At 42.3% G+C, this 11,216-nt stretch overlaps 1 protein-coding gene across 8 annotated transcripts; it reads left to right on the forward strand.

Moving 5' to 3' along the window:
- The first annotated feature begins 222 nt into the window (after window positions 1–222).
- Window positions 223–10,032, forward strand: Gls (glutaminase). Of its 8 annotated transcripts, none has more exons than XM_076906869.1 (12): window positions 223–371; window positions 2,500–2,597; window positions 5,347–5,382; window positions 6,431–6,530; window positions 6,657–6,799; window positions 6,985–7,358; window positions 7,446–7,726; window positions 7,807–7,983; window positions 8,249–8,409; window positions 9,025–9,168; window positions 9,333–9,473; window positions 9,585–10,032. In XM_076906869.1, the coding sequence occupies exons 1-12, from the start codon at window positions 312–314 to the stop codon at window positions 9,763–9,765; spliced, it is 1,896 nt and encodes a 631-aa protein (XP_076762984.1). In that variant the 5' UTR covers window positions 223–311; the 3' UTR covers window positions 9,766–10,032. The 8 variants fall into 8 exon arrangements, with proteins under 8 accessions (XP_076762984.1, XP_076762988.1, XP_076762986.1 ...); XM_076906871.1 differs by having other exon boundaries at window positions 224–371; window positions 9,043–9,168; XM_076906873.1 differs by lacking the exon at window positions 5,347–5,382.
- The last annotated feature ends 1,184 nt before the right edge of the window (window positions 10,033–11,216 follow it).

Genomic DNA, 11,216 nt, shown 5'->3' on the forward strand with positions numbered 1-11,216 from the left:
GGTCCGGTGGCGGATTTCAGAATGCCGCGGCGTGGTCGCGCATGTGCCCTATGTGTATCGTGCTGGCATCCCTGCCGCCAGAAGACCCTTTCTCGGCGCAGTACCTCGTTGTTACCGGGACGCCGAGGGTCTCTCGCGTCGCCGTTCTCATGCGAATACGTCCGCGTCGCGTCGTGGTAGCAGCGTCGAGGCAAAACGCCAAACCCGCAATAGGAACGCGTCGCAGCCGTTTTCATCGCTGGTGGCAGCGCGATACGCTCTCGCGAGCAGCTCGAAGATAAAACGAGAGGGAACCGTCAGGGGCGGCGAGGATGCTGAAGATCGTCAAGGCTGGCGCGAACGGACTCAGACGGCTGCACACGAGCGACAAGGTGCGAGCGAGCCGCGATCAGAATCGCGACAGGCTGGTACAACTTCTTCGTTAGGCGGTTTCTGCATCTTGGATTTATTGATTCGCTTGGCGTCGTCGCTGGTTTTCGGAACATGGAACGAGGAAGGTTTCTCATCGATTGTTTCGCGGATGTGAGAGAATTCGTGGATGGCTGGACGTTGAATGCGTGCATTCCCCGTTTGATTGTGTATGTGGTATTTTAAATATCACATGTTTTAATGGAATTCAAGATCTGATTGAACGTTTCAGCTGTATTTGTACCATTGGATAAAATTATTCTTCGCATAACTTTATGTTAATATTTTATATATGATTCTTTGAAACCCAAATTGGTAACCATTTGATTGTCCCATGAGAAAAAGCGTTAAGTTTGCATCAAAAGCTGAATCTTTTCAGTAGTTTCCGAGAAATTGAAAGGTATTGATTTCTCTTTCTGGACACTGGATGAAAGAGCTTTAAGTTGTTTGCGATAGGGGTTGAAAGGGAATAGGAGTATTCAGTACACGTGAGAAGTGTCCGTGATTAGACGCCGATGATCACAGCGTCGAGACCTCCTGGTCTCGAAGCAGAACCGTCGTTGATTGTTCAATCAACAGCAGACCTAGCCGCTACTATTAAAAGAGCACGGATATCTAAATGAAAGAGCGTAACACGGTGTCAATTTTCAATGAAGCAAACGATTCCAAACCAGTAATAAAAGGAGAACAAATTAAAAGAATATCGAATCAACGAATCCAAGAATCGAAGCTAATTCGAGGATATCACAGTAACACCGTGGATATTTCGCAAAAGTAATGCTCAAATGGGGACAGATGTACTCTAGTCCAGTAGTTCGAAGGAAAAAGGGTATCGATCATGGGCGAGGAGGCGCATTAACTCTGTTCCATCGCGGCGTGTCCACGTGGGCGGTGACAATGGCCCATTTCAGCGACCAGAAATACATCGCGTTCCACTTGGACAGACCGTCTGAGCGATACGACTTGCTGTTAACGATTGATAACGAGCTGTCTCGTGCTTGAAATAATTATTCCGTTCGAAAAGTTCATTACAACGCTGGGGCGAGAGTCGCGTGGGTTTTACGGGGGATTGAGAATCGCGTGGACTTCAGTAGGGTGGTTGATGGCGTGCAAAAGGGTGGAAGCAATTAGAAAATTGTAGACAATTCCCTTGATAAACGAATCGCTTGGATGAATTTTGTTTGCTTTGAAAAAAATTGAAAAAAAAATGATTAACGAAGTTAAAAGATTCTAAACTCTAAAATAACCTTGACTTTGAATTCCAGTTTAATTACCACGTCGATTCTTGGGCTCGACAATCATTATGAGACGACTGCCACAATATATCCGACAAAATGGATCGTCGCTCCACCCCCAATTACGAGAACAATCCGTAGATTGGGAAAAGTGGGTCAGGCGTACGTCGAAGAAAGATTGGTTCGTTTTATTTCATGTTTTCGTTTCCCTTTGGACAGATCCTGCTGATCCGAATTAGGGGTACACGTGGCAGGTTTCGGCTTATTGGGCTGTAGGGGTTGATTCATCGAGGGATCAATACAGAACTGCTTGGCAACCGGCTGTCTGCGCCCTTCGCATGCTTTAAAAACCTAAAATTCGTTCATCGATCGTTGGACCGGTTTCTAAATAGAAAGCGGAATCGCACTACTTTTCCATTTCATTTGTTGAAGCTACGAAACGTCAGAAGGGTGGTTCCAACCCTTTAAACAACGAATGAGAGCTCCACTCTCGCTATCGAAGATCGTTTCTCGGCTTCGTGAGAAAGATCGTTGAAAAACTGAATTTATTTCTATTCTACAACTTCCTCAATCCCTTCTTCCCCCTTTTAGTCGCCTCTTACGACAAGCAGGGGATACTGTGGGTGTATTCTGATCCCCACCGCACAGGGATAGAAATGTGAATAGAGGGCGTAAAGATTTATCTTCGAAAAACCTCGAGCCAGAGGGTGGCACAATAGAATAGAGTGTTCCATGAAAAATTCGATTAGACCTTAGAGAGGATAATGAAATGAAAGTAGTCTTTAGAAGCATTACTAATTCTGAGAAGACTTAAAGAGGATAATATTATAGAATGAATGGAAATACTTTCTTTCAGAGACGAGCGGCGGTGTCATCGTCGAAGAAGCTGAGGACTTTGAAACCCTCGGACGCTGCTTTCGGAAGTGCCTTAGAATTCGAACGAGCCCAGAAACGGTAATCAGTCAACCAATTAGAAATATAAATCGTACGTTTCTATTTGAAAAGGCAGGAAATTAAATGGTCGGTATTTAAATCGACTGTCGATAGTATTTTATTAGCAAAATTGGTCAGTGTAAAACCACCAAATGGTTAGTTACACCGACCAGTTGGTTGTACTGACCAAAAGGGATTAAAATACTGACCACTAAGGTAGAAGCGAATCCAAAATCGATTTCAATTGTCTCGTTTAAAAGAACACGCGTTCGCGTTATTATCTGTCGCGTGCTGAGAAACTATACCAGCCAGGTTTCATTGAATCATGCGAGACGATACGTAATTACACGCGTACTCTCGAATTTCGCATACCTTCGACCACGAGAGAACCATGGAGGCTGAATTAAGTTCTGTGAAACTTTGATACATCACGAGGCACAACGACGCGGATTCGTAAGCGATAGTTGTCGAGACCTTCGAAACAGACTAATCTGACGTTATACAGGGACGCTCTATTTAGTTTTGATTAATAGCCAATAATTATTAAGACGACAAACACCGTATCGACGTAGAGAAAACGTGTCTGTGTATGAGCAAAATATCGCAATGGAACAGTTTCGAAGGAGATTGCACAATTTAGCCGGCGAACGAAGTCAGAACAGTTGAACCAAGCCAAATGGCTGCAATCGTCTCCAGAGATGCCGTTCATTTTGTTCATTTAAAGAAAAAAAGATGAATCGTTTCTCTTCGGGTCGAGACGCGACGAGGAACTAGACTACTGTTCGTGTGTGGTACTACAGAAGTGGTGTACAATGGAGAACTAATAAATCGGGAGTAATCGATACTGACGGTTCTCAATCGCCTCTATTTCTGGCTCTATTAATTATCCTTATTCGAAGAGGAAGAAAATACGATCATCCCAAGGCATTTGTATCGTTGTTTCTGTTCAAATTCCGTCCATAAGCTTTGGGGAAGCTTCAATTTCTCATAATAGATTATTTATTTTCTCGTCGATCCTTTAAGAAATCCAGCTTCATTCAGTATTCGTGTCGAGAGAATTGTTAACACGATAACACGAACAAGATGGTATCGATTGTTAATTGAGAACCGTCGAGTCCTCTTCGACTCGACCCCATGGATCGCATTTTATTGCCCGAGCGTCATTGCCGTCCATTTAAATAAGCTCAGAGGATGTTCGTTCGTTCTCCAGAACTTCACACGGACCTTCGAGTGTCTCGAGACTTCTCGGGGAAGAGTCTAGTGTTTGGAATAGACGTAGAAATAGAGGGTGGACGAGTTCTCTTATCGAACGATGGACGATTAGCGTTCGATCGGTCGCTCTTTACACTCGAAGAAGAAAACAATGGACAGTTTCGATATCAGTGAACCATTTGTGGAGGATTTCAGTGATTTCTCTTTACGTTATTTACGGTAAGAGTTACCAGAATCTCAATTTTCATTAAACAAACAAATTCTAGCGCACATATTGTTCCGTTTGCTAAAATTGTTGCGAAATTCGTTAAACTTCCTAATTTTTAAAAATTTCAAATCTTTCCTCTTATAATTCCGCCTAAGTTTTACAAAAGATTTCCCCGTTATTGACGATAAAATTAAAAAGCTTTTTTCACTACCTACCAGATGACTATCGTCCACGTACTTCTAATTGAGTCTAATAGACTGTTTGTCGCAGGTGCGATTTGACGTACGCAACATGCGGTATTTACCACGTAAATAGCATATATCGCAGCAATGGTGTAATCAATACGTTATGCGCAGAATTTTGAACTTAATTTGTCTAGCATCGAGCAACCTTTCTAAGGCATAAGATTGCCCAGACGTTTCTCGTCTAACATTCGCTTCAATTTTATTTCTAACGGAGAACTATCCAAGTTAAAATGTAGCCCAGTTCCATCTATTTCGCAGATACAAATATACTATTGCTCGCTACTACGTTCCTCAGAATTCTCAAAACTGTGCTAATACTCGTCTAATGCCGTCGACAGTGTTAACAATACGGTGTTTGGGTATAATGCGGATGTGAAAATGCGAACTGCAATGGCAGACAGGTAAAGAGAGCCGGCAAAACGAGCAGAGCTCTCGACGAGTTGTTTGCTGTTATGCAATTCTTCTAGTACTCGATTTACAGAAGCTATTTGCCCCTGAACATGCTGGAATCTCCCTCCATCGCTACCTATTGGCGCCTTCCGCTATTTTCGTACCATATTTCCCTTTGTTCGAGTGGGGTCTTGTTTGCCTTTTTTCCCCCAGCTGATATAAGATCGCGTTTTTCGGGTCTCGTTTACAAACGAGCCGAACGGGAATCGTTGAAAAATCGCACGCGTGTCGCAGAAACTAAAGCCCAATGTATCGATTGCCAAATTTGATAGTTAAAAATTGTACGAATTAATTACGGTAAATAAAAAGAAGGGGACGATACAAACTAAATTTGGTGTTCTCTAAATTGTCGGAAACTCTCGAGGCTTTCATTTGCTTTGCTTAAAGAAGAGAAATGAGGGACACGTACGAGAATGCCGTTGTGCCTCGCATAGAGTTGGACGAGAAATGTTCGACGGAGAACTCGGAGCTAGTGCCGGTGAACAATTTCGTGGACACCGAGTACTGTTCGGTCCGAACGAAAATCTCGTGTTCGATGTGGTTGGAAAAGAAATGCAATAATTCCATACGGATGCTGGCGCGTTTTCTTAGGTAACGATCGTGACATTTATTCACTTCTTAACTGATCTCTTGTTCTTGTTCTGTTTTTTTCCAGCGAGTACAGCTTCATTCATGACAGCCATTACATGTAGTGAGTACCGTGCGTCCACGTTGCTATACGAGTGCATTAAATTATCTCTTTGTAAATAAACGTTGACGTACTTCTTTCTCACGAAACAAGTGTGATAACCATTATTTTTACTTTATTAGCACTTTATGTACGAATTAGATTTGTATGGCTTTATTAAGATCTTTTCTCAGGTTTGTAGTTGGTAGTTAGATTGTTCAATGTCAGCTCGAAGAGTTAATAGTTCGCTGAAGAAACCTTAGCAAAAACCTTTGACGCTCTTACGTTATATGCAGTGCTATTTTTTCTAAATGCAATAATACACTTCGCCAATATGTACATATTTATATTGAATATTCTATTTTTTTCTGTTTTTTTGACTGGTCCAAGATCCGATGTCGAACGTCGAGCCAATTTTTCAGACAAGAAAAACCTCTTAATGAATTACGTCATTAGTTGAATCACGTCACGCAACGTCAACTGAACTGTAGTTTGCCAAACTGTCACAACACAGCGTGGTCTTAACTAAATTTAGCTTCTCTTGCCGTGTATTTGCCGCGGAGCTACATGTTCGAAGATGCCTCTAATGCCGATTTCGTTGTTCCGTGTATGAAGAAACGTTGGCACGAATCCTGACTTTGTTGTTGTAAACGTACAATATATTTATTATAACTTAATTATGCATGTGTCAGTAGCGAGTCACGTTTCCTTTTAACATCGCAGCTATAGAATTGTAAATAAATATCGCAGAACAACGCCAATCGGTCAATTGTGACTGAGGGTACAAGTTATTGAATGTATCAGCACCATAATTTTATATTATTAAATACGAATTACTCCGAGAACACCGATCGATTGTAGAGAGTCGATGAAATTACAAAAAAATTTGCTTCAACATTCCATAGCTTATTTAAAGCGAACGATTTTCTTGCATGCGAAAGTAGAATTGATTCATTATCGTAGTTTAAATGAAACACCGTTCTCTAAATCTTTGTTTCTAGTTTCTCGCTGATTCCACGAAGTTCTATGAATCTCGTAACACAAATAATCACTGAATCTCTCTAAATTTCAGCACGAGAGACCAGGATCAGGCGACGAACGCGGAAGATGCTCTCTTCGACATGTTCAAAAATGAAGATACCGGCCTCGTAGCAGTCGGCAAATTCTTAGCCGTAAGTAAAACGAGCCAACATTTCTATCGCATCTCGCTCGACTGCTTTTTTCATTCAAAATTCGAAGCAGTCTCTGCGAGTAGTGGTACCGGATGCTTTGTGTTACCCTATCTCGCGGGGTTTTAGGCTTTGAGGACAACCGGTTTGCGAAACGACGACCCTAGGCTTCAAGAATTCACGGATAATCTACGAAAGGAGCACATGAAGACCGGAGGCCACGAGGGTGTTTCCCACGAGACGCAGAAGTTGAACAGGGAACAATTTAGAAGGTAATTCACGTTCGATGCGATATAGTATTACGTTATCGGTAAGTATCTGATAATAGATTTAAGGGTGCAGGAATCTCTCCAAAGTGAAAATAATCGGGTGATTATTTGCGATACGAAAATAGGATATTAAATTACCACGAAAGGATTAGGATATGTAGTAGGAATAATTTCTCACCTCTTTGCAGAATCATAAACCCGAACATAGTGTTGATCTCGCGAGCGTTCAGGCACCAGTTCATCATACCGGACTGGTCCGGCTTCACGAAGCACATAGAGGACTTCTACTGGAGATGCAAGTCGAACTCGGAGGGCAAGGTCGCCTCGTATATACCTCAGCTGGCGCGGATGAATCCGGATTACTGGGGCGTCTCCGTCTGCACGATCGATGGCCAGAGATTTAGCATCGGCGACACATCGATCCCGTTCACTTTGCAGAGTTGCAGCAAGCCGCTTACTTATGCAATCGCCCTGGACAGGCTTGGTCAGGAAGTGGTCCATCAATACGTCGGACAGGAACCATCCGGCCGGAATTTCAACGAGTTGGTACTCGACTACAACAGTGAGTGCTTTCGATTATTATCTGCCCCTCGTGTGACTTGCAGATTCTTCGTTTCTGGACATAAATACATCGAGCGATTGTTTACAGTGAAACCTCACAATCCCATGATCAACGCCGGAGCGATCCTGGTCTGTTCCCTTTTAAAGTCCCTGATCAAACCTGAGATGACATTGGCCGAGAAATTCGATTTCACGATGAACTATTTCAAGAGGCTAGCAGGTGGAGAGAATCTAGGGTTCAACAACGCTGTCTTCTTATCGGAACGCGAGGCAGCCGACAGAAACTATGCGCTTGGGTTTTACATGAGGGAGCACAATTGTTACCCGGACAAGTCGAACTTGAAGGAGATCATGGATTTCTATTTCCAGGTAAACTCTGTTCGATCTCCCTTCGTCGCGATTCAGATCAAATACCTCGAATATATAAAAATTCTTTTCTCTCCTCAAAGTGTTGCTCCATGGAGGCGAATTGCGACACAATGGCAGTGATGGCCGCCACTCTGGCCAACGGTGGTATATGCCCCATCACCGAAGAAAAGGTTCTAAAGCCTGACAGCGTCCGAGACGTTCTAAGTTTAATGCACAGCTGTGGAATGTACGATTATAGCGGACAGTTTGCGTTCAAGGTACGTTCTGAACGGATTCACATTATTTTTAGTGCGCGTCGAGTCGGTGGAAGAATATTTGAAAATATTAATACATTCTGCGAAGCGTGGCCCATTGCTAGCCTCGTGCAAGGTTGGTTACCGTATGCCTTCTTTCACAATAGAAAGCACGAATGTAGGTCACCCTCTTATCTTACGCCTCTCCTGCGATCTTTGGACAATTTTCAACTCGATTGTGTTCTCGTTTCGTTTTCGTGAAAAGAAATGGCTGTATTTTTGAATGTAGGTGGGGATACCAGCGAAATCTGGAGTGTCGGGAAGCCTTCTGGTGGTGATACCGAACGTGATGGGCATCTGCACGTGGTCACCGCCGTTGGATCCGCTTGGAAACTCCTGCAGGGGGGTGCAATTCTGCGAGGAACTCGTCACCGAGTTCAACTTCCATAGGTACGAATGTCATCCACTCGTTTAAACGTGCTTGCATAGGTGCAACTAACACTCGCGTACTCTTTGCACACTAACGGTCACGAGAACAAACTATGCCGTTAGCTTCTGCAATAGTGATGACAGTTAGATGGTAGCTAACACCGTTGGGCATTAATCGATCGACGTACAATTCATTCTCCGATGCTTATCTCGTCTAAGGCATACATTGTAAATATCTAATTACAGTCCCGTTTAATAATTTATCACTTTGTTCGCTGTTTTACCATATTTAGAGATTGTACAATTAAAATCGTATCGCCCAACGTTGTACCAAACACACGAGACTTGCAATTAGAGTTAGCGACCAATCGACCTGTATACATCCGAATTCTCTTGATCATTCTGTACTATTCTAAAGCTAATTTCGAACGACGGAATCAGTGGAAACACACATTAATCAAACTGTTTATTCTCCCTCCTTTGCTTTTCTCACAACCCCCGCTACACGCTGAAAACCCCCTGCACGAACAACCGAACCCGAACACACACGGTTCTACACCGTTTGCTCTTCTTCTACGACATCGTCTGGTGTTCATTGGTATCCCGTCGTTTTCCATCCCGTCCCGATTAGTGTAGCACCTACTATGATCACAGGTACGATAACCTGAAGCACGCGACTAACAAGAAGGACCCGAGGAGGCACAAGTACGAGACCAAAGGACTGTCCATCGTCAATCTACTGTTCAGCGCGGCCAATGGGGATGTCACCGCGATGAGAAGGTTCGTTTCATCGTTTTCTCATCAAGCTTCTTTTTTTAACTATATAAACTTTGATTTAAGTTTCACATCTAAATTGAACTGTAGGTAAAACCGAATAAAACTTTTGCAAACATAGAATTACTCGTGAGGTAGATCGAGGAATGATTAGTTCCGATTAATTTCAGGCACCGATTGAGTGGAATGGACATGACACTGTCGGATTACGATGGCAGGACAGCTTTGCACTTAGCTGCTAGCGAGGGACACCTAGATTGCGTTGAATTCTTGATCGAGCAGTGCGGAGTTCCTCACGATCCTAAAGACAGGTAATCAGATGATTTTACGTTCCCCGCCTTTGCTCTTTTTTTTTAAATAATTAAGATTGGAAACTTGAAGGAAAAGTGCGTCGATTTCTAAGAAGGAGATCACGGTTTTAGGTGGAGAAAGAGGCCCGTTGACGAGGCGGAAACGTTCGGGCACATGCACGTGGTGGAGTACCTGAACAATTACGCTTTGATGCGGAAGACGGAAGCGGAGAACCAGGGAAAGGAGAACAACAACGATGAGAACGCAGATCCGCGGAAAGTGGAGTCCGCGGCTCATACACCGCTACCGTAAGCTGCTCGTTCAGCGTTAGATAGGACATTTTTCACGGAATTGCGTGCGTACGACGACTGACGAAACAGAAAACTAAGCACTGGGCCTGACCCTACCAAATGGCGGCGAACAGATCTCGAGATCGCGGCGAATCGATTATTTTCGTACGTAACCATACCTTGCAGCCGATTCAGTTCGTTTCTACAAGTCGCAACAGTCGAACACAGCAGTCTAGATTTTATTTTTTATAACTCACCGTTGCCTCTGAACAAAACTTACCACCTCCCTACTGTTATCGCTATATCTTTTTTATATTTTCATTTTTTCATTTCTCTCCCTGAAAATGTACGAGTGTGAATGCGCGTGAGTGCGGATTTTGGACAAAAATCTGTGGCGAAATCCTTTTGGAACGGACAGTGTGAGCCCATCGTTTCGCGTCTTCGTTGACGACAAACGATTCAAACCGCATTCTTATTTCTACAAAATTATTTCTCCTTCTATAAAATAGATACAACAAAGTTTAAGTTACAGTAGGCTAGCCAATAAGTTTAGGATAATTCTCCAGTATTATTCGAGCGATTTAGTTCCTACCTACGTTAGAGAACGGCTCGCGGGTTTATTTTGTAATGTACTTACACGTAGGTGCTATGCAATGCGGTTAGATACTTGTAATTTCACATTGGAATGATTGCACGAAGAATATAAGCATTTGTATTCATGCAGTTGTATTCATATTTATGTAGACTATCTGCTTGGGAAAATTAATTGAATGCTGAATATCTAAAGTAAGGAGTGCGAGTAACTATGTCACTTTTTGTCAATTATTTATAAATCTGCCTTAAGGCCGACGAAAGAGTAATGGCTACGTGAAACAAGAAACAGAATCGATGAAAACGTGTAACGAGGTGAAATATTAAAAATTTGAGAACAAAAAGGAAGACAAAAAGGAAGGAGAGATTCCAAGATTCAATGTCTAAGATACATCGTTCCGAGTACGTGTTTCATTTTGAGATTCATTCTGCAACTGTGAAAGGATAGTCTTCTCATACTTTCTCATTGCGTTTGCAATTTTTAATTTACATAACGTTTTACTAACGCGAAGATAATTAAAATCGAGTCGAATTTGGAGACTTCCTGCGTTTACTCGGCACATTTATATGATATTATATCACAGTGTAAAGTATTGCAAATATTTTTAAATGCTACACTATTCTTGAAGAAAAATATGGTTCAATAAATTCTTTCAGTATCTCTCATAATCTAAATATCTAATCTAGTATATCACGTTATTTGATAAACGTTAAATAAAAATTATGTTTAGAGTCTATGCAGATAAACGAAGACACGTACAATGAACGTCAATTACTTTCATCTAGACTAATCGAAATCGTAGAATAATCATTAATTAGCGAAAGAAAATATGATTACCGTCTAGGAACATGTTGTCCAATGAATTTTCCTAAAATAATCCA

The sequence above is a fragment of the Xylocopa sonorina genome, chromosome 15 (assembly GCF_050948175.1).
Source record: "Xylocopa sonorina isolate GNS202 chromosome 15, iyXylSono1_principal, whole genome shotgun sequence".
NCBI classification, from domain to species: Eukaryota; Metazoa; Arthropoda; class Insecta; order Hymenoptera; family Apidae; genus Xylocopa; species Xylocopa sonorina.

Coding starts and splice junctions, on each gene's coding strand:
- Gls (XM_076906866.1), top strand. CDS start 5,086: ATGAGGGACACGTACGAGAATGCCGTTGTGCCTCGCATAGAGTTGGAC. Junction 6,531..6,656: donor CAGTCGGCAAATTCTTAGCC/GTAAGTAAAACG, acceptor GCGGGGTTTTAG/GCTTTGAGGACAACCGGTTT. Junction 9,474..9,584: donor CCTCACGATCCTAAAGACAG/GTAATCAGATGA, acceptor TCACGGTTTTAG/GTGGAGAAAGAGGCCCGTTG.